General features: G+C 34.4%; 1 protein-coding gene, 2 non-coding genes and 1 pseudogene across 4 annotated transcripts in view; 2 read left to right on the top strand and 2 right to left on the bottom strand.

The window, feature by feature from the left end:
- Positions 1 to 23,900, top strand: part of SLC12A2 (solute carrier family 12 member 2) — a 102,353-nt gene that overhangs the window by 53,276 nt on the left and 25,177 nt on the right. For both annotated transcript variants that reach the window (XM_043912197.1, XM_043912196.1), the window contains exons 10-17: positions 811 to 962; positions 5,529 to 5,636; positions 6,662 to 6,785; positions 7,804 to 7,905; positions 9,224 to 9,379; positions 10,671 to 10,770; positions 14,979 to 15,090; positions 16,624 to 16,764. In XM_043912197.1, the coding sequence (XP_043768132.1) occupies positions 811 to 962; positions 5,529 to 5,636; positions 6,662 to 6,785; positions 7,804 to 7,905; positions 9,224 to 9,379; positions 10,671 to 10,770; positions 14,979 to 15,090; positions 16,624 to 16,764 (995 nt within the window). The remainder of the gene's footprint in view (positions 1 to 810; positions 963 to 5,528; positions 5,637 to 6,661; positions 6,786 to 7,803; positions 7,906 to 9,223; positions 9,380 to 10,670; positions 10,771 to 14,978; positions 15,091 to 16,623; positions 16,765 to 23,900) is intronic.
- LOC122701169 lies at positions 2,362 to 2,433 on the bottom strand. The gene has a single exon (XR_006343006.1). It is a non-coding gene; the product is annotated as a small nucleolar RNA U2-30 (small nucleolar RNA).
- On the bottom strand, positions 2,583 to 2,662 carry LOC122701170. Its single transcript, XR_006343007.1, has one exon. It is a non-coding gene; the product is annotated as a small nucleolar RNA U2-19 (small nucleolar RNA).
- LOC122699809 lies at positions 16,784 to 23,609 on the top strand (annotated as a pseudogene).

Raw genomic sequence — 23,900 nt, 5'->3', positions numbered from 1 at the left:
AGATACTATATGTTTTCTTTTTTTAATTTTTTAATTTATTTTTTATTGCAGCAGAGTTGATTTACAACGTGGTGTTAATTCCTGCTTTACAGCAAAGTGACTCAGCTGTATGTGGATATACATTATTTTTACTAATCTTTTCCATTATAGTTTATCCTAGGGTATTGAATATAGTTCCCTGTGCTATACAGTAGGACTTTGTTTTTTATTCATTCTACGTGTAATAGCTTACATCTGCTTACCCCAGAGTCCCAGACCATCCCTCCCCAACTCCTCCCACCTTATATTTTTGTATTATCAAGGTGAACTTACTTGATACAAGGTTTAAATAGAATTATATAATTCATTCATGTTTAAATTACTTTTCCTCACAGAAGATTTGATGTTATCTCAAGTCTGATCTTTGGCACATTTTAAATATAAAGTATTCAGAGTATATGAAACTGTTTCTGCCATTTGGAACTTTTTCAACATAGTGTTTCTGTATTTGCTTTAGGACATTTTAATCAAGTAGTACAGGAAATGATTTTGCTAATATATCATTTTCACAGTGATGTTTACAAGATTTTTAAGTGTATACATATACACACTTCATAAGGTTTCATTTCACTGACTCAATACTGGGGACTGTGATGCTTTCCAGATTCTGTTCCAGGTGAAGCTTTCTTAACTGTAATACACCGTATTCTATTCATATTATAAGCAAGTACGTACAGTCAGTACTGTCACTTTCTTTATGGGTATATGTAATTTTGAAATGAAGGTAAATGTTAGCCTGATTATTTGTCCTCATTGTCACTTGTGCTTCAGGTTCTTGTGTTGTTCGGGATGCTACCGGGAACGTCAATGACACCATCGTGACAGAGCTGACAAACTGTACTTCTGCAGCCTGCAAATTAAACTTTGATTTTTCATCTTGTGAAACCAATCCTTGTTCCTATGGCCTAATGAACAACTTCCAGGTGAGCATCAAATTTATATTATACAAATATTCTGTGTTCATCTAGAGGTCAAACTGCTGTCAATTCTACCATTCAGAGTATAGCAAAAACTTAAAACTTTTTGCTATTGCTTTATACTCATATATCAGTGAAGACGGTATGCAGCTAATAGTGCATGCTCAGTCGCTCAGTCATGTCCAACTCTATGCAACTCCAAGGATTTCAGCCTGCCACACTTGCCTGTCCATGGCATTTTCCAGGCAAGAATACTTGAGTGGGTTGCTATTTCCTCCTCCTGGAGACCTTCCCCACCCAGGGATTGAACCAGAGTCTACTGCATTCATAGATGGATTCTTTACCACTGTGCCATCTGGGAAGCCCCATGTAAATAATGGGGCAAACAGAAAAATATAAAAGAATGAAACCTGAGCCTGTTCAGGGGCAAAAGGGCCCCAGAGGGTAACACTTCTCCAATAGGGTATAATAAATGGTAATTATATATAGCATACTGTTTGAGAAAGTACGAAAGCATCTCACACATGGTCATGTACTGGGCCCGTTTCTGGCTCCTCTGTTGTGTCACACTGATGTGTCTGTCCCTCCAACAATGCCATACTTTCTTGAGTACTGTAATTAGATTATCAGTCTTAAAATCAGGTAGCTTGATTCCTCCTGCTTTATTCTTTTCTCAAAATTATTTTAGCTATTTTAGTTCTTTTGCTTTTTCAGGTAAATTTTAGAATAATCTATGTTTATCTACAAAAAAGTGTTGCTGGAATTTTGTTTAGGAAGTGCATTAAACTTGTACATCAGTTTGGGGGGAATTGATAGCTTTACGTGAATACATATATTCTACCATCTAAATAGATCTTCTTTGACTTCCTTCATCATTATTATGTAGTTTTCAGAACATCAGTCCTGTAAATTTTTTGTTAGATTTACACCTAAGTATTTTGTTTTTATTTTTGAGCAATTTAAATACATACTAACTGAAATGAATTCAGCTTTCTGATTTGAGATTTCTTCCTAATTCCTCTATATATAAATGCCCTTTTAAGTATTGATCAGTATCAGCAGTCTTATTTAATTAAATATGGCTAATATAGTGATGCTGTGTTAAACCACCATTGAACAGCAGAATTAAATTATTAATGAATGCTTAAAAGTTTGTGAACTAGTAAACGTGTGAACTCTGTAAAGATTAGTAGTAGTAGTACTAGTTTAGTCGCTAAGTCATGTCCGTCTCTTGCGACCACCCCATAGACTGTGGGCTGCTAGGCTTCTCTGTCCATGGGATTCTCCAGGCAAGGATACCGGAGTGGGTTGCCATTTCCTTCTCCAGGGGATCTTCCCGACCCAGGAATCGAACCTGAGTCTCCTGCATTGCAGGCAGATTCTTTTTTTTTTTTTTTTTTCTTTTTGAGCTCAGATCAAGTGTAGAAACCTTCATAGTTATATAAAGTTCTGCAGTAAAAACTTTTCATCATTGCTCAGAACTGATCAGCCTTTCATACATGTACACCCACAACCAACTCTCACTTACCCACCAATAAGCCCCTTAATTATCCAGTCACCTTTACACACACACCCCCAAACACACACACACACACACACACACCCCTTATTTTAAATTATTTTGCTTCTCAGAACTACAGAGATCATGCATCAGGTACACCGGGTGGTCTTCTGATGCTCAGATTTGGCTACTTTCATCACTGATCCACTTTAGTAAGAGCAGATCTCAGAGAATGCAGGCAGATTCTTTACTGACTGATCTACAAAGGAAGACCCAATAAAGATTAGTACTACTGCTCAAGTATTTGCCAAATACCAGTCCTACTTTTTATTTATTCTATTTTTGTAAAATTTATGAGTTTTAGATAAGATTTATAAGATGAAAAGGAACTACTAGAATTTGGAGGATATTTTGAGAGTTGCTTGATAATTCTCAGGATGCTAGAAAGAAAAAACTCAAAGGTATAGATAGATTCAGGAGATTAACACAAGATATTTTGTGGTAAAGTTATAGAATAGATCTACAAATTCAAAGTGGAAAATAAAAATTCTGCTTCCTTGTGTTTTTCCAGTAATATTTAAACCTAATGAACAGAATAGTTGAGGATTTAATGTATTTCAGGACATTATGTAGAAATATTATGTAGACATTTTATATAGAATCTGTGTAGTTTACATGAAAATTTTTAATGACATTATGTATATTTTCTTTTGTATAGTTTCAAACAATTGGCTGCACTTTCAGTGGTTAAAAATATTGAACTCAATTATGTAATAGATGTTTGTTTTTTCTAGTCACAAGACTAGGCAAAATCGTAGAATGAAAGAAAGTATTCATGTCCAGCTAATTATTCAGGCCAGTTCTGACATTGATATTGTGTATGAAAGGCACAAATGTTGGTCTCTGCCCAGTGACTGAAAATGCCAATCAGATTTCTGTGTTGTTGCCTTAAACTACAAAAGTATGTTGTCTTTATTAAGTCTAAGTATAGGAAGTATGGACTTAATCAAAGTATAGGAGTTTGGTATATGTAAATCTGCTTTTCTAATTTAAGTAAATTTTTTAAAAGTACTTTGTGAAGTGATAGAGAATGGAAAGAAAATTCTGTCAAATTATTAATTGCTTATCACTTGGAGAAATGAAGAATGGTGAATAGAACATTACTGAGGAGCATATAAATGGAGACTCCATCATGAAATCTATATAAAGGCACACTATATACCGCTATTTTGCATATAATTGATAAATATATGCACATATAATTGGGTCACTTTATTGTAAATGTTTCATTTTATTTAGTTTTATATTTCTTATTATATTTCTATATTTTAATGTCCTCAGAAACCTTTGACTCACCATTGTTTAATAAGCAAAGTGTGATGATCATTCACTACTGGTAAAATTTATAATGGATAGATTAACAGTACCTAAATCCATTAAACAGTTCTTCAAAGTCAACTTTATATTTTGACAGATTTTAAAGGTACACAAGGAACAGTGCTATGAAAACCTACCCTACCTACCTACCCTTCATTTGTATTTATTGGTTGTTTATAGGTATAGTATTTTTCTCCTCAAACCAATGGAAATAAATTATAGACATCACAACATGACAGTCAGATTGAAGTATTTAGAACATTCTTTACAAGTGTGGTTGAATTATCCAACCCAAGTAATCCCAGTGTTGATGAAATACTGTTGTCTAAATATATATTCCATATTCATAGTTCCTCACTTCTTCCAATAATGCCCCAGTTCATTTTTCCCTGATCCAGGATTCAGTCTCTTGTCACACATGGCCTTTAGTTGTGTTATTTTAAAATGCTTTAACCTAGAGGAATTCACAGCCTACTTGTTTTTAATCTTTCAAGATGTTGACGTTTTGAAGGGTTCAGGCAAATTACTTTGCATATGCTCCTCAGTTTGGGGTTTATTTTATTGCCTTCTCATCATCTAAGTTAGTGATCTATATTTTTTAAATTTAACTTCCTTATAGGGAAATATTTGAACATGTTCAAAGAGAGAGAAAGCAATCTAATGTACCTGACATACACATTTTCTAGCTTCATCAGTTATTAAAGCGTGGCTAGTGGTGCTTTGTTTATGACCCCCAATTCACAGATTACTTAGAGGCAACTCCTAGACTTAAATCTTTTTGACTGGATATTTCTACTTTTAGCTTAAAAAAATAAGGATTCTTTAAAAACAAACAAAAAACATAACCACGATACCAATCTACTATCTTAACATCAAAAAAAAAAACAACCTTCCTGACAGAAGTGTATCTATCATACCAGTTTGGAGTATTATTGTGCACCTTAGTCTGATTAATTGTCTAGATCTACCTACCAGTTGACTAGAAATAGAGGTGAGAGGAACAAATTAAACAAGGCAGTGGAGATTGTCAGCAAAATCCAGAGCATAGGGCTTCTCTGGGAGAAATAATATAAAATGTAAAGAAAGGATAAATCTGTGGATTGAAAAAGATAAGACAAAACCACTCAATATAAAGTGTAATCCTTTTGTGGATCCTGATTTGAACGAACTATTTTAAAAAGCAAGAAAAGAGAAAGAATTTGGGAACTGTGGATGCAATTGAGTATTTGATGCTGTTAAAGAATTAAGCAGTTTTTAAGATGTGACAGTGACTGTAGTTACAGTTTTTAAAAGTTCTTACCCACTAGAGGTACACACTGAAACATTTATGCATGAAATGCTATCTGGAACATTTATGTGTGAAATGATTTATAATAATGCAAAGATTGGCCTGTTGAAACTGATGCATATTTTGTAGTTTGGCATGCTCTTCTTGCTGCCATTGTGTTCGCCTTTGATGTTGTACAAAATAAAAAGTTTTTTTTTAACATTAATTAAGGGTTGGTGATACATCATTTTCAGAAGTTTGTAATGCATGTAAGTAACCATTATTACTGTGGACTATTGCGTTTGTTATCATATTCTCCCCAGTATTACTATCAGTGTTCTTCATAAGAATAGTAAAGATGTATATAGTGTTGTGGATTTTTTTGAATTGTATATGACTTACTTTTCCATTGTTGTCACTTTTTAAGGTAATGAGCATGGTGTCAGGCTTTGCACCATTAATTTCTGCAGGTATCTTCTCAGCCACTCTTTCTTCTGCATTAGCATCTCTTGTGAGTGCACCCAAAATATTTCAGGTGAGTATTTTCACATTGCAAATTTTATTAAAGAGGTAGGCAAGGTAATATATTTCCAATGGGATTTTTATTATTTTTAAATGATTTATTTACTAATGTCAGCCCTGTGTATTTATATGATACATGCCAACGCATATATCAAGAGTGGCATATTTAATTTTATGCACAGGAATGTCGATATGTATATGTATATAAACAGTTGTGCATTTATCCACTGACAGGGTATAATTTTTGAGTAGTATTTCTGGAAATGGTAATGAGTTTTTGCTTTTTTGACATACTCTGTTAGCATAAATTTTCATGTCTTACCGAGGATGAAAAGTACCACAAATCAAAAGAAGATACTTTATCTTGTTCCTATTAGCATAATGCCAAAATGAGTGTTTTATTTTTATGAATATTTGAATGTCTAGTATGTGCCATACATTATGTTAGGTGCTCAGGATATAATGATAAATAAAACATTATCTCCCTTTAGTGAGCATCAAATAAACAAACAACTGATACTGCATAGAAAGTACTTTTTATTACTAAAACAAATGAAGTATTGATTCTGCAGCTTTGTTCTTAATTTCTTGTTATAATTAATACAGAGAAGTATAGAATATTTCCTAAAACTATTTTCAGTATTGTTTTAAGAAAAGTGATTAAGTTTTATAATTAGGATTTTTATTTGCTCTAAGCCTTAGATTTGGACTTGGTTTTCACATCTATCATACTTCTCAAGCTTCCACACTTCTATATATATGCCTGCTTCTTTGACTTTTTATTCATGTAAGACTGTCATACTGCTGTGGGGTAAAATAGATAAAAACTGCAGTGTATTCTAAATTTCCTGCCTTTCTGATACTGGAAATGTTTGAATCTTCTTTACAATTTGTTGATGATGCAGTATGAGAAGAAAAAAAAGAGGACCAAGAATTAGAAACTTGGGTTCGTTTCCTGATTAACCTGTTGTAACTGTAAGCAGATCTGTATGTCTTATTTCGATGTATTCCATTTTAATGTTTACATTTCTTTATTAGGCTCTATGTAAGGACAACATCTACCCAGCTTTCCAGATGTTTGCTAAAGGTTATGGGAAAAATAATGAACCTCTTCGTGGCTACATCTTAACATTCTTAATTGCACTTGGATTCATCTTAATTGGTTAGTCTGTACATGTGTGCTAATGTAGATTTTGGTGCATTTATAGTATTAACTTTCAACATTGAGTCATTAAGTCATAAGATGTTATTTTGCCTGCTATACTAAGTTTATTTTTAATCAAAGGAAAAGAGTGTTTAGAAAATACTCTAGATAATAGCGTTCATTAAATATTTGCTCAAGCTCATTACCCTCACTGACTACCTATTAGGCTAAAGGGAGCTCCTACGTTCTTATCCCTAAAACAAGTATGATAATAGCATAGGGTAAAGGATTATGGTGTCTTCCATGAAGGTAGAACCTCTGCTGATCTTTTTGGCTCCTTTGCCTCTGATTGTAAGGAAGCTAATGGGTCTTAAAGAACTTTTGGACTTTTGATTATACCATGGAAACTAACTCTCATCTGATGCTTAAAAATGATCTGGTATAGCTACTTTTTGAGAACAGTTTGGCAATTTTTAGTAAAGTTTCCTATGATCCACCAGTTCTTAGAGCTTTGTACCCTGCAGAAACTTGCATATATAAGAATATCTTTAGTGTCATTAATTATAATAGTGAAAAATGGAAACAACTTGAGTGAAACAGCAGAATAATATTCAGCAGTAAAAATGTGAATAAACTTGGTTTTCATATGTTAATATGGATGAATCTCAAAAATAATGAATGTAAAAAAAATCAAATGACCAAATGATAATGTAGTATGATGTAATTTATGTAATTTTTAAAACAGCCAAAACAATGCTCCATAATCCTTGTGAACCATATATGAGTGTAGGAAAACAGTATAACGTCACTGGAAAGAATATTTCAGCTTTGGGAGAGTGAGTCATAAAGGAGGTTTCTACTGTGTATGTAGGATATGATTTAAAGTATATGAAGTATGTGTAGCAAAGTTCATTAAATTTGGGTTGTGGATTTAGGAGCACTATGCATTATCTAAAGGTTTGAAATGATTCATAGTTTTGAAAAGTTACAAAATGTTTAATATGTCTGTTTAATGTGCTTCATGTTTCTTTTGCAGCTGAGTTGAATGTTATTGCTCCAATTATCTCTAACTTCTTCCTTGCATCATATGCACTGATCAATTTTTCAGTGTTTCATGCATCACTTGCAAAATCTCCAGGTGACTTTACATTTTCTTTAAAAGTTTCGTAAATGTGACAGTGTTTGATTTTAGAGAAAATAAAATTTAAATACATTTCAAAAGATGGCATGTGTGGAATTCGTTCACTAATGCTTCATTCTGCCTTTATAGTTGAGTCAAACTGAGTCTTCAGAGATCTTTTTGCAGTTTATTGGTAAACAATGTTTGTTTCTTGCTTCAAATAATTTAAAATAGCATTAATCTCAAATTCTGGCTAACTGTGAAAGAATTATTTTGTTTTTTCCTGTATTTATCAGTTCTAAGAACATTGTTATGATAATAGTACCCTATCCAGGAATACTTTTAACACAATGAGTTCTGTGGAATTCTAATATAAGGGGTCTTTATCAACTGAAAAATTACTCCATATACAGTTTTTATGGGTATTTTGTTATAAACCATGACAACAGTTGGATATCAGAGAAGGAAATGAAGTAACAAAAACACTATTGCTTCTATGGGCCTAGAAGTTTCTCATAACAAGAAAGATAAAACATGGGAACTTAGGACACAAACATCTTAGCTTCAGTTTTTAAGAATATATAGTTTAGAGATGGATGTGGGTGTAGTTATAAAAGGGCAACACAAGGGATTCTTATGTTGAACTTTTCTTTATCTTGACTATTTTAATATCAATATTTTAGCTGTGATATTTTGGTATCATTTTGCAAGATGTTATCACTGGGAGAAATTAGGTAAAGGGTCCCCAGAATCTCTATATTCTTTCTTAAAACTTTGTGTGAATCTGCACTTATCTCAAAATTTAAAGCTTAATTTTTAAAAAAGAATATAAATTTTATCAAAATGAAATGCTTTGCCAAATAGTAAGATATATTTCTGTAGTTTTTCTAGAAAGTAGATGAGGTTTTTTTTTAACAATTCTGAAGAACAATATATTTGAATTGTTTTCTATATTCATTAACATATGGATGTGTCTTGTGCTAAAAACCAGAAAATAAAATCTCATTATTAAGGACTCAACTTGAAACCTAATTTTTTAATCTTCTCTGATCTTTAGCATTCACTGAGTTTAGGTTGATTTGTATTTTTTAGTAAGGACTTTTTGAATAGGGAACTAGTAAGATAGGATAGTGTTGGTGTAAATAGATGTGCCCACTTCATGGCTATCAAGAATCATGACATAATGATCAGTAGTGGTCTATGACTTTACTGTTTAATTAGCTTTACATTTCACATTTAAAGACTTCTCAGTGTGGCAGCCACAGAGAAATTTATTCTGTGCATGCATATGAGGTAGCTGAGTGACTTCTATTTATCTATTTATTTGTTTTGTTAGGGTGGCGTCCTGCATTCAAATACTACAACATGTGGATATCACTTCTTGGAGCGATTCTCTGTTGCATAGTCATGTTTGTCATTAACTGGTGGGCTGCATTGCTAACATACGTGATAGTTCTTGGACTTTACATTTATGTTACCTACAAAAAACCAGGTCAGTAGTCTTCTCTCTTACTATTTAGTATTTCAAGCTAAAAAATGTCTAGACACTCTTTGTACCTTTTCATATCTAAACATCCATCTTTTGTATTTTGCAAAGGCCCTTTGCATAAAACCTAAAATGCTTTATTTCTAAATATATGTAGTTTTAATGAAAAAGTTACTCCAAGACTTTTTATTCTGTGGAATTTCATTCTTACCCATGAGTTAAATTTAATTAATCCTATTTGTAGAAAAATAAAAAATTCATGTAATAAACATTGTTTTACTCAATATGTTTTAAAATTAATCTTTGAAAGGATTTTATGTAAACAGTAGTTTCTATTAGCCTGCTAAGCATTATATGTATTGCCTACTGTGGTTTAGTACCTACTATAATTTGTACCACAGAATCACAAAGTATTAGAACACATAGTATCTTCCCACTAGCTTACTGTGTAGCAAGGAAAATTAGACAGATGTACTTAACTGGGAAATAAAGAGGGAAATAGTTAAAGATTATTTAGAATGTGTAACATTGATAACTGCTGGGTATATCTCCACATAAGCAGATGCTGGGATAGGTTAGTATTAGTCCAGTTATTTAGTGTGATAGCATGTAACAGGAAAGTCTGTTGAAAAAGACTTGAAAAGTTGTGGCCCAATAGAGTAGATTAGGAAGAGATGACAAGAGTAGTTGCAGTGTAGTTATTTTAAACAGTGAGGAAACATTTTGTAATCCAAGTATGAGAGAATGAGGTTTTGGATTAGAATGGTGGCTTTAGAAATGAAATGGACAAAGAAGATATTGTTTTAAATATCTTAGAAACAATTATTTCTCTAATATGCCTATTACGTCTCTATAAAGTAACATGTCTAAAATCATCATTTGTGTTTAGACTGTTTATTCAATAAGAAGTAAAATTTGCCTTGATGTTCAAATAACTTAAACGGTGAAGTACTATAAATAGTACTTTATAACAATCATAGATCTGCCTCTTTCCTTCTTGACCTTTGGTTGTATAAACAATAATTTTTAAATGTTTTCTTTGCAAGACTCATTTAGAGTTGCATGCACAGCATGTCTGCAGCCCTTTCATCTCGTCTTTTCCAAGTTGAATATTTTCTTTAAATGTTAATAATAGCTCAGATTAGCATTGTCTTAATTTCATGCTGTAGACTTGAACTATTGAAATTCCTGAGTACAACAGTTTATTTTAGCAGCTGATTTTTTAAATGTGAAAGCATTGGTTATTGATGACTTGTGATTACCGGTATTATGGTGCATGAACACTGTCCTCTCACAGATGTGAACTGGGGCTCCTCTACACAAGCTCTGACCTACCTGAATGCACTGCAGCATTCAATTCGTCTTTCTGGAGTAGAAGACCACGTGAAAAACTTCAGGTAAGTGATCAGGTAACACAGAAACATTTGTCTTAGATGGCAATCGGTTCTTCATTTATTGTTTAGTAATATTTTCATGTGGTGATATTTCATGAAAAATTATCTAAAAGCATAGAATATTGTTTCTTGTTTGGTTTGATTTGAGCAGTTTATTCAAAAACAAGGTTGAGGCTTCTCAAAATTTTAGAAAGAGGAAAATTATCATTTACCTTATAAAAATGTTACAGAAGTTTTGGAGGTCTCTTTTTGAAGGCTTTTAAATAGGTATCATTAAAGTAAACTTTTTCCCCCCCTCTGTGGCCATTCAAGTTTATAACTATTAAAGATGAAATTCATAAAAATTCTTGTTTCATAATTTTACTAAGGTTGTAAATATTTTCATGTTAGTGGCTTTGTTCTCACTGTGGAACTAGAAATCAGTTTTTGTGATAAAGAATCAATGTCAGAGTAAAGAGCATTCCTTACTACTTCTTTCAATATATTACTTTTTATTTTATCTTAAAGTAGTTTATCAGTCATCAATTTAAAAGCTATTCCTTAATTCAATATGTTTTCTAATAGTTGATGAGATTCAGTTATTAAAGCACTGTTGTAAATCCAAAAGTATTAATTTATTTATATAGATTCTTAAAAATTATAGATAATTGTTAAGTGTAGCTAAAAGTAGGCTTGTTCTTTTTAAAAAATATACCATTAGACAGTCATTCTCCTACTGTTCACGTAAGCCTGGTTCTGAACAGGCAACTCCAGTCATGAGTAATTGCGTCTCATTGGCTTCTGCACAGTAATCACAGGAATAAGTTCCTGTTTTATGTAAAACAAAAGACAAAATCTTTTTAAAAGAAAATTTCAAGAGTGGAAAAGTGCCAGAAAAGAAGTGCTCTACCAAATTTCTCCCAAGAAGAAAAATCTTTGTATTAATATATACTTTTTGTCACTCTTTGAATATCCACCCCCCCTCCACCACTTTGTTTTCTCGAATGAAAGATTCCCATAGACCACAGATCTTCAGTTTTGGAGTAGAAAGAAATAGGGAAAAGAAATGAGAGCCCTGGAAGGAAAACTTGAATTTCAGCACATTTTTTAATGTTTTGAATAGTTAATGCAAAGTATGGCAGAAAATAGAAATCCTTCCTTTGCGTAAAAAGCTGTATCCCAGAACTGAGAGTATGATCAAGAATCAGAATTAACTTGCTGTCAATAAAAAACTGTTCTTTGACTTATTATAGAAATAGGAATTTTTAAAAAAAACTTTTTAAAAAAAGTTTACTCTAACAAGTGTTTTAAAATTCTTATCAGAATTATACATGAACATATTTAAAAGAGGAAAAGCTTACATTTGTTGTGAAAATTAGTTGTCCTACTTCTCATATCCCTATTTCTTTTATGCCACCCGTAACCAATTTCAACTCTTAGCTGAATTGTGTAGTATTTACTTCATATTCCCCAAAAGCATGTTTGTCTTATTGTATTGTTTGATTTTTAATTTTAGGCATTATCTCTCGATTTCTTTCATCCATGCATGCCTATTACACACACACACACCCTTCTCTTTACCCTATGCTCCCAGTATATTTTTGTGTCATTATTTTGATTAGATTAGACTTGATGTTTATATTTGTATGACTTCTAAAGCATAATTCAGAGCTTAGCCTTGTAAATTATGATTGCTTTCTTTTCCTGCACAGGTTTTATGTTTTCTGTGTAGCCAATAAATTGTTTTTCCTGTTTCACTTTCTGTGTATCACTGTCTCAGCCTTCACCAAATTTGCCAAAAGATTTTGTTTTCTTCACTTTGTAGTTTCTGTTTCCTTGAAGTGTCTTTCTTGTCGTTTCCTGCCTTTTTAATTTGGGTTCTTAGACTTAGCCTTGTCTGAAATGTCTGAGATCTGGGGCTGGGGAAGTTCTGCATTGGGGGCGGGGCTGTCACTCAAGCCCTTAATGGAGATTAATGTGATCATGATGGTTCTTTGAGAAATTTAAGTCATCTTAGAAGTTTTCTTTTTTAATTTGATTAGATTTCTCAGAAAAGAATCTTTTAATCTTTGCTTACTGATAAAGTTCTGGCTACCACAGTTCTGAGAGCTAAGTGAGAAGGCAGCTTGGAGATTCCAGTTTCCAGCATATAGCGAATGTTCTCCTAATTTCCTGCTTAAAGTAGTTGCTTATGCCCTCAGCTACTGCTCCCAGACCACAGGCCTCTAACACATAAGCCCTAGCCTAATAGGGTTGGAGAAAGGCAAGGACAGTTGCCCATCATAGTGATGGAAATGACTTGGGTTCATCTAGATGCTTCTTATGCAAACTTTAAATCAGTTCTTATTTTTGTTTCTTTAACACGTTGCCCCTGCCACTTCCAGAGGCACCTACTGCCTGTCCTAGGCATTTTGATGATTCTTAGGTGTAAAATCAGGTGGCTTCACAGTTTTCTCTCATGCTCATTTATCACTTAGCCTTTTCCTGATTTGTCAAATCCTTTATTGTTCTTGCATGTGCTTTCTGGCTTTCAAAATTTCAGTGCAATTGTGTCCTATCCTTTTCTCCATATTTTGGTGACTTAAAAAAAAATCCTATCATACTATGGAGATTTTTAAAGAGGGAGTAAAGATGAAGGCAGATATTCACGCTAGAATAGAATATTCTATTGTAGTAGAGAGAGTCTCTCTACTAGAAGTCTTCCCTAATATACTTTGTTCTATACCTTTTTTTGGTACAATATTATACCCAAATTATGCCTTTGTGGTATGTTGACTAACATGTTTACTGTTTAGTAAAGATAGGGACTACAAGTTCATTTCCCACAGTATGAGGTTATATTAGTAATAGGTTAAACTACCATAACAAAAAGCTGAAAAAACAAAGTGGCTAAACAAGATGGAGATCAGTGTTCTGTGATAGTCCAAAGGTAGATGGATAGTTTATGGCTGCTACATAGATTGGCTGCACTTGGTCACTCAAGTCCCACATTTCTTCCTTTTACCTCATCAGCCTGCCATTCCCTAGGGTATGTTTTTATGTCCATATGGCCAAAGACATCACCAACTCCACAGTCTAGGTCACAGAAAAGGGAAAGAAAGTATGGAGGGTGACCCAGGTTCCTTTTAAAGGATAGGATGAGGAATTAGGAACATCATATGGGCTGGAAATCAGTCATAGGACCACTTTTAGGAAGGCTAAGAAAGGCAGTGTTTAGTTGGGGAGCCATGTAACCTGCTAACGCTCAGATGGAGAGACTGAACTACTAGCAGTCTCTGGGCCTTTAGAAGATGACTTCATGTTTGGTTGCCTCAAATCTGTTCTTCCAGACAGAACTGGCTTTTCAGATGGCTTGCTAAAATTCTGAATCAGTTTTAGTCTTTATTCAGCTTTTCGTGCTTATTTTATGAGTATGGTTAGGAGCTACTAACTAATTTAATAGGTAAGTCAGAATTCTTAGTCTGCTCTTTGTTAAAGTTTAACTATACACATTGTTTTAATGAGTTTTTGTGAATCCGTTTGAATTTATAAAATGGATATGTGAATTTTTTTCCTCAAACAAGATTGATTTTTATTTCTAGTCAATGAAAATCAAGAGTTAAAAATACATGAAAAATCATGTCACTGTCTTATTTTTGGAAAGGCAGTTGAATTAATTTTGGCTTTCAATGTAATGAAATAGAATTAAAACTTTTAGTTCAAATAGAAACCTTTTCCTCACCATAGGTGAACAACATTCATTAAAATTAAGCTAGATTAGGGAAGACTGATGTTACTAAGCAGAAGTGAGTATGATGTGATCAAGCTAAGAAGGAAAGGGACCTGTTCTTTACATGAAGACATGGCCATGTTCTCAGGAAGTTTGTGAACTCTGTGAAAGAATTGTAATGTTTATTACCTTTAGAAGATGAAAAGTTGTTACATGTTTTTAATCGGACATGGTCATTTCTTTCTGTAGTATCTCCCAGAATATTGATGTATATTACATATTAATTTAGGGTATTTGGTATGATGTTTGCTCAAAGAAGGTTTTGTTCTGCATTTCTCATGTACCAAGGAACCCTGGTTATGTCGTCATCTATGAGAATCGTGTAGCCTGTGTCTTGAGGACAGTTCTGTAAAGGAGAGTCTAGTATAACAATGTATTTTTATAGAAGCAACTTGAAATCATGTCCATGTTATCAAAACCTTAAATTTCTCTAATTACATTTCTCCTTTTAATCTTAAATTAGGCCTCAGTGTCTTGTTATGACGGGTGCGCCAAATTCACGCCCAGCTTTACTTCATCTTGTTCACGATTTCACAAAAAATGTTGGCTTGATGATCTGTGGTCATGTGCATATGGTAAGTCCTAGTTTTGTCTTCTGTATTAAAACATTTTTCACTCTTTGTATATCATTTGTAATTTGTGAATCTTTCTAGATTTGAAACAATTTGAGTAGCTCTTAGGAAGCAATATTGCTTTAGCTAAGAAAAACAGCCTACTAAGGAACTAAAAAAAACTAAGGAACCGGAATGGAATTCGGTATGTGTTTTTTTCTTACTGATAAATCTCATAAAGTCCTAAGAACGCTACAGATATTTACTTGTCAGAATAAAGAAGAGGTGGTGGACAAATCATGGCACTGATAAATATTTAGTATCTGGTATGTAAAGAGTAGGGTGAAAGCTGAATTCTTGCCCATTCATTTTAGTTTTATTCATGAGTAAGGAAATTACTAAAAACAGGGGTAAATGTTCATCTGAAAGTAGTTTTGTTTTTGGCCTCTTAGCTAAAATCACTAGATGGATCTTTTCTGCATAAGAAATTGGAGTATTTATTTACCAGATTAACTTACCTCCCAGGCTCTATTGCTCATTTTATTTTGGTATTAGAAATGCATGTTATATGCCCTATGTCCCAGCCCCTGCTAGAGTTAATCTTCAGCTTGTTTAGTAGTAAAATGTGTGTGCAGGGTAGTGGAAGAACACACTGAGACACTGACTCCACTTGGGCCCTGTGGAGTTTCACAGTCTGTCTCCAGGTAGATAGATTCAGATTGGAGTCTTGAGCATAAGAAATTGCACAGAGGCAATTTTTCTACTAATAATGATAAATTGTACTATTCCTTGTCTTGTTTAGTTGCTAAGTCATGTCTGACTCTTTACGACCCCGTGGGCTGTAGCCCACCAGACTCCTCTGTCCATGGGATTTTCTAGGCAAGAATACTGCAGTGGGTTGCCAGTTCCTTCTCCAGTTCCTTGTCTTATTCATGTATAATTAAGGTGAACTTTTAATCTTATTTTTAGATTGTTTTTTCTTAATACATTTTAGGTAAAACCATATACATTTCATGTGTTGCTTACAAGGAATAAAATAGAATTGCAAGTTGAAAAAACTCATTTCCTTTCATATGTAATTGTTCAACAGAAGTACAAAGGGAAAAGTGAATTTATATAGCTAACTTTGACTTTTAATGATATTTCTAGGTTTCTGAGAATTAACTTAGACATTTGAGACAAATGAAAAACAAGATGGGAAACTTTCCATAGAAAAACAGAAGGCTCTTATTTTTCTCTGTGTAAACTCTTCTCCATTTTCAGTCCTTTATAATTTCTCTCATTTACTACTACCAATACTTACTTATTTTTCAAAGTCTGTGTTTCCTTCTCTTTTTCTTTCTGTGCCTTTGTTCCATCAACACTGTCTTTTCATAATCTTTATTGAATATAATTCGCCCATTTGAGAGTAAAATGCTAGCATTATATTTTACTTCCCTTCCACCCCCACTGCCATGTTTAGATGCCCTGTTTAAGCCAAGATAACAGGAAGCTTTTTTATGAAAATGGAATGGATTACCTTTCAGTTAAAGACTTATTAATATTTTTACCTTAAAGGGCCCTCGAAGACAAGCTATGAAAGAGATGTCCATTGATCAAGCTAAATATCAGCGGTGGCTTATTAAAAACAAAATGAAGGCTTTTTATGCTCCAGTACATGCAGATGATTTGAGAGAGGGTGCACAATATTTGATGCAGGTAAATTTCTTACCTCTTTTAAATGATAATGTTTTAATTCTGTGTAAGTGTACAAAATTTTTTTTATTCCAGGTTTCATTATTCACATTAATAAAAATTGTAAACCTTCAACATATCTTTATTACTGTATACCAGTACAGTTTGTGTAAGTTGAGAGTTAAAAGGCCTATAGAAATACTGTGCTGTTAGCTGACAACAAAGAACCTCATTGTGAATTATCTTAGCCTATTTCTGTCCTTTTCCTAAGGTATTTCCCATTCACTCCCTGCTACAACTCACTGGGGTTTTTGGAGAGAGTATTAAGTAATGACAGTCCTTATTTAATTTTTTAAGAAATTTTAATTCCTTATTTTATTTCTCACTATTATTTTACTAGTTCTAAACTTACACTTATCGTAGGCATTGTGTTTGGCATAGTAACCAGAATATAGGATTTGGAATCAATCCTAGGTTTAAATGCTAGCACTGCTACTTCCTTATTATAGATTTTGGATCAAACAAAAAAATTATTTACCTTCTCTGAAACTCAGTTTCCTCAACTCTTAAGGTTGTAGGAAGACAGTGTCGGCCAACTTATTTTTATAGGAACCTCTTTCTTCAAAAGAAAACTTCAAGCAAAAGCCCATTGTTTTGTTTTGCTTTGTTTGAGCTACTTTGTTAAAATAGAGTGGGAGATTCAGAGTACTGTCACTGGGCTTTTTCTATTTTGTGTCTTTTAAAACTTGACAAGCACATGGTTAAGAATAGCCTAGGCAGTCCTCTGAAATAATAAGAGGTGGAAGTAGGATTGCTTTCACAGACATAAAGCCTTATCATAAAACTATACTAATTAAGAAATTGTTGTGTTGAAGTAGGGACAGACATTTCAACTGAGTAGAAACTGAGTCTTTGATAGGAAATTAAATACATGACAGAGATGATACTGAATGGATGAACTGGGAAAATTGATTATGTGAGAAAAAAAAAAATAACAGGTCTTTATAAAGATGAACAAAAAACATTTCCAGGTGAGTTGAAAGACCTAAACAAGAACAGAAAAATTTTTAAGCTTTTAAAAGAAAACAAAATAAATTTTTTATGCTGGACTAGGGAAGAAGTTTTTAAATGAGACACAAAAAGTTGAACTATGAAGAAGAAACCAATTATTTTTTTTAGTTAACATATAAAACTGCTTCTTAAAGAAAGCATGAAAATGAAAAATGAAGCCACAGACCTAAAGGAGAAAACATGTTATCAGCAAAAGAATATGGTCCACAATATATAAAGAAATACTATAAATCAATAAGAGATTTTTTTAAAAGGAGTAAAAGACATGAAAAGAAGAGAAAACCTAAATGACAGAAGTAAAAATTAAAACCATAGTACAGTCTTTAGAGCCTTTTCTGGTGGTGGTAGATTTGAAGTGCTTTAAAGGACCAGACCGTGGGAAGAGGAGACTGGACTGGTGCAAAGAATTTAAGAAGGCCTGCACAAGTTATTTAGAAGAAAAAAGATAATCAGGAGCAAAATAAATTGGATCAGTTTGTCCTTGATTTTTCCCTACTTAAAGGGTGTTCACTTGAAACTGTATTTTACTCAGAGATCAAAGTACTGACACCATGGGAATAAAGGTTCAGCATCCTAGATGTTTCTTTGACATCGCCATTAATAATCAACCTGCTGGAAGAGTTATCTTTGAATTATTTTCTGATGTGTGCCCCAAAACATGCGAGAACTTTCATCGTCTTTGTACAGGTGAAAAGGGGACTGGGAAATCAACTCAGAAGCCATTGTATTATAAAAGTTGTCTCTTTCACCGAGTTGTCAAAGGTTCAAGGTGGTGACTTCAGTGAAGGAAATGGACAAGGAGGGGTATCCATTTAAGGAGGATTATTTGAAGATGAGCATTTTGCTGTTAAACACAATAAAGAATTTCCCTTCAGTGTATCCATGGGAAGGATACAAATGCCTCACAGTTCTTCATAACAACATAAGTAAGCTCATTTAGATGGGTATCATGTTGTTTTTAGCCAAGTGATTTATAGTCAAAAAGTTGTGAGAGAGAGAACACCAGAAAACAGATGCAGCTGGCAAATTATTTGCTGAGATGCAGATACTTAGTTGTGGGGAGCTAGTTTCCAAATCTAAAGAAAACAGAAAGACTACTGAAGAAATCTGACTATCTGGGCCCATCTGTATGTGGTCTTGCTCGGTTCAGTTCAGTCGCTCAGTTGTGTCCAGCTCTGCGACCCCATGGACTGCAGCACGCCAGGCCTCCCTGTCCATCACCAACTCCCAGAGTTTATTCAAACTCATGTCCATTGAGTCAGTGATGCCATCCAACCATCTCATCCTCTGTCATCCCCTTCTCCTCCCGCCTTCAATCTTTCCCAGTATCCGGGTCTTTTCAAATAAGTCAAATCTTCGCATCAGGTGGCCAAAGTATTGGAGTTTCAGCTTCAGCATCAGTCCTTCCAGTGAATATTCAGGACTGATCTCCTTTAGAATGGACTGATTAGATCTCCTTGCAGTCCAAGGGACTCTCAAGAGTCTTCTCCAACACCACAGTTCAAAAGCATCAATTCTTCAGCACTCAGCTTTCTTCACAGTCCAACTCTCACATCCATACATGATTACTGGAAAAACCATAGCCTTGACTAGACGGACCTTTGTTGACAAAGTAATGTCTCTGCTTTTTAATATGCTGTCTGGGTTGGTCATAACTTTTCTTCCAAGGAGTGAAGTGAAGTCGCTCAGTCATGTCCAACTCCTTGCGACCCCATGGACTGTAGCCCACCAGGCTTCTCCCATGGGATTTTCCAGGCAAGAGTACTGGAGTGGGTTGCCATTTCTTGAGTAAGCGTCTTTTAATTTCATGACTGCAGTCACCATCTGCAGTGACTTTGGAGTCCCCAAAAATAAAGTCTGCCACTGTCTCCTCATCTATTTGCCATGAAGTGATGGGACCAGATGCCATGATCTCAGTTTTCTGAATGTTGGGCTTTAAACCAACTTTGTCACTCTCCTCTTTCACTTTCATCAAGAGGCTCTTTAGTTCTTCTTTGCTTTCTGCCATTAAGGGTGGTGTCATCTGCATATCTGAGGTTATTGATATTTCTCCCAGCAATCTTAATTCCAGCTTGTGCTTCATGCAGCCCAGCGTTTCTCATGATGTACTCTGCATATAAGTTAAATAAGCAGGGTGACAATATACAGCCTTGATGTACTCCTTTCCAGATTTGGAACCAATCTGTTGTTCCATGTCCATTTCTAACTGTTGCTTCCTGACCTGCCTACAGATTTCTCAAGAGGCAGGTCCGGTATTCTGGTATTCCCATCTCTTGAAGAATTTTCCACAGTTTGTTGTGATCCACACAGTCCAAGGCTTTGGCATAGTCAATAAAGCAGAAATAGATGTTTTTCTGGAACTCTCTTTTTCCATGACCCAACAGACGTTGGCAATTTGATCTCTGGTTCCTCTGCCTCTTCCAAATCCAGCTTGAACATCTGGAAGTTTACAGTTCTCGTACTGTGGAAGCCTGGCTTGGAGAATTTTGAGCATTACTTTACTAATATGTGAGATGAGTACAGTTGTGTGGTAGTTTGAGCATTCTTTGGGATTGCCTTTCTTAGGGATTGGAATGAAAACTGACCTTTTCCAGTCCTGTGGCCACTGCTGAGTTTTCCAAATTTGCTGGCATATTGAGTGCAGCACTTTCACAGCATCATCTTTTAGGATTTAAAATAGCTCAACTGGAATCCCATCACCTCCACTAGCTTTGTTCATAGTGATGCTTCCTAAGGCCCATTTGACTTCACATTCCAGGATGTCTGGCTCTAGGTGAGTGATCATACCATAGTGATTATCTGGGTCGTGAAAATCTTTTTTGTATAGTTCTGTGTATTCTTGCCACCTCTTTTTTAATCTCTGCTTCTGTTAGGTCAATACCACTTCTGTCCTTTATTGTGCCCATCTTTGCATGAAATGTTCTCTTGGTATCTCTAATTTTCTTGAAGACATCTCTAGTCTTTCCCATTCTGTTGTTTTCCTCTATGTCTTTGCACTGATCACTGAGGAAGGCTTTTTTATCTCTCCTTGCTATTCTTTGGAACTCTGCATTCAAATGGGTATATCTTTCCTTTTCTGCTTTGCTTTTCACTTTTCTTCTCACAGCTATTTGTAAGGCCTCTTCAGACAGCCATTTTGCTTTTTTGCATTTCCTTTTCTTGGGGATGATCTTGATCCCTGTCTCCTGTACAATGTCATGAACCTCCATCCATAGTTCATCAGGCACTCTTTGTCTATCAGATCTAATCCTTTGAATCTGTTTCTCACTTCCACTGTATAATCGTAAGGGATTTGATTTGTGTCATACCTGAATGGTCTAGTGGTTTTCCGTGCTTTCTTCAATTTAAGTCTGAATTTGGCAATAAGGAGTTCATGATCTGAGCCACAGTCAGCTCCCGGTCTTGTTTTTTTTTTTTTTTTCCCTTGGTTTTTTTTTTTTTTTTGCTGATTGTATAGAGCTTCTCCATCTTTGGCTGCAAAGAATATAATCAGTCTGATTTTGGTATTGACCATCTGGTGAGGTCCATGTGTAGAGTCTTCTCTTGTGTTGTTGGAAGAGAGTGGTCTTGCTAAGAAAGACAAAAAGAAAAGGCATAAATCATCCTTTTCCTCTTCTTCACCCAGCAATTCAGATAGATTGAAGCAATTCTCAGTCCTCTTCTGATTCTGAAAGTGCTTCTGAAGAGAAATAAAAAAAAGAAAGAAAGAAGAAACATAGGAAAATTCTCATAAACACAAGAAAGAGAAGAAGCAAAAGAAAAGCAAGAAAAGTGCATCTAGTGAAAGTGAGGCTGAAAATCTTGAATCACCACCCCAGTCTACTGTCTACCCAGAAGAAATCCCTTCAGTACCTGAAAGATTAGGTATCTCATTAGATTCCTAATGAGAAGAAAATTCTCCTAAAGCTGATGAAAAAGAAAGAAAGAACAGGAAGAAAGGGAGAGAATGTAATCTACCTAACTCCCAGCCTGCTTCATACCAGAGGTGACTTTTAGTTACTAAGTCTGGCAGGTAAATTAAAGGAACCAAGACATTAAAGAACCAAGGCATTATTGAACTCCTTCTCGATCCAGATCAAGGGATTGTTTCAGATATAGCAAGACTTCTCCACATTGGAGGCAGGCGATGCAGAGAGCTCAGAGAATGAGAGTATCAAGTGGTGAAAGATGGATTAAAGGGGATAAGAGTGAGTTATATGAAATAACAGAAAATCAAAGAAGCCCAGTTAGAGTAAAAGAGAAAAATAACTGATCATAGGCCATGTGTCTGAGAGTCCAAACAGGAAAAGTAAAAAGGAAAACAAAGTTAAAGACCAGAAATCTAACATCAAAGAGAGAGAAATCAGAAGAAATTGAGAAAAAGATGATAAATATAAAAGAAGGTAAAGAAAAGTGCCATATCGAGAAGGAGTAATAGCAAAGAGAAATCCAAGAGTAAGGAAAGAGACACAAAGCATAATAGACATGAAGAGGATGAAGTCAAGCAAAAGGGATCATGAGAATATTAAAGAAAAATCTGATTCTAAAGGAAAAGATCAGGAAAGAAGTAAAGAGAAGTCTAAACAGAATTCAAAAGCAATGAGCATGATCATAATAAAAATCAGGACAAGGACAGACGTGCACAGGTAGGAGTAGAGAATGTGATATAACTAAAGGCAAAAACAGTACAACTGTAGAACAAAGGAATGTAGCAGAAGTAGGGACAGGAGCAGAAGCCATGGCGAGACCGCAGCAGAAGCAAGGATGTGATACGAGAACAGGAGTAGAGAAGACGAAGGTCATGGAGTTGAGAGAAAAGAGCAACACCTTGGAAGATCAAGAAGTAAAGATAGGAGAAGGAGGAGAGATACAGGGAGCTCCAAGAGAGAAGAAAGTCAAAGCAGAAACAAAGAAAATTACAGAAACCAAGAAAGTAGAAGTAGCTCAAATACTAACAGGGGAAAAAAGCTGATAGAGATCAAAGTCGATTCTCAAAAGTGAAACAAAGTAATCAGGACAATGAACTAAAGTTCTCCACTTTGAAAAATAAGGAGGATGAGAAGACCAGATCCTCAGTGGAAAAAGAAAACCAAAAATCAAAGGGTCAAGAAAATGACCACACACATGATAAAAATAAAAAAAATTGATCATGAATCAAGCCCTGGAACAGAGAAGACAAAAGTGTATGAGTGAGTTATATAAACTTCTTATTTCCATTCTGTCTAAGATTTTAAGTTTTAGAGACTTTCTGATGAATCTCCTTTATGTTGTTTTCTTCTTTTCATTGTTTTGGAGCTATGCTTGTCTTCTTTTTTCCAGTGTGGACTTTATTGAATTGATCTTTTGATAATCTGCAACCTGGATAATTTGTACTGCTAAAGTTTTAATAAACTTAAATGAGAAAAACAAAAAACCATAGTACAGCTTTATTCCATACCTGTCATATTGACCAAAATCACATCTGCCAATACCAAGTGTTCAACATGGTGTAGAGCATTTGGAAATCTTTACACAGCTTTGGTAAATGTGGACTGGACAACCAATTGGGAAAGCAACCTGGGAATATTCTGCATCTTTGAAAGTGTGGATATCCCAAGACATCCCATTCTCAAGTGTATACCACAGAAAAACTTTTACATCTGTGAAGAACGCCACGTTATAAAGGCCATATAAGTTTCATGGCACTCTCATTTGTTACAGTGAAAAGGAAATTAAAGTAACTCAACAACCATCAGTCACATTATTAAAACTGTGGCATAATTATGCAGCAGAATTCCATACAGTGGTCAAAAAGTACTATACATATCAGCAAGGGTAAACCTCAGACAGAAAAGTTAAGGAAATCAGCAAGTTAAAATAAGAACATAAATAATGTGAAGATATAAATGTTTAAAAATATGTAACTTAAAAATTCAAACATATATGCCTAGATAATTGGAATATACAGTAAAAATATAAGGAGATCTTGAAAAGTATTCATAGTGTGCTTATATGTATTCGTCAAGCTTATTAAAGTGAGTGGTGATTATTATTTTATTCACTTTTTGTATGTGAAATATGTAAATATTTCAAACGGAATGCTACCCCTGGTCATAAGGCTGTTTCTAGTG

This window comes from Cervus elaphus, chromosome 9 (genome assembly GCF_910594005.1).
Source record: "Cervus elaphus chromosome 9, mCerEla1.1, whole genome shotgun sequence".
Lineage (NCBI taxonomy): Eukaryota > Metazoa > Chordata > Mammalia > Artiodactyla > Cervidae > Cervus > Cervus elaphus.
The sequence above is the reverse complement of the archived record's forward strand: the minus strand, read 5'-3'. Positions and strand labels throughout refer to the sequence as shown.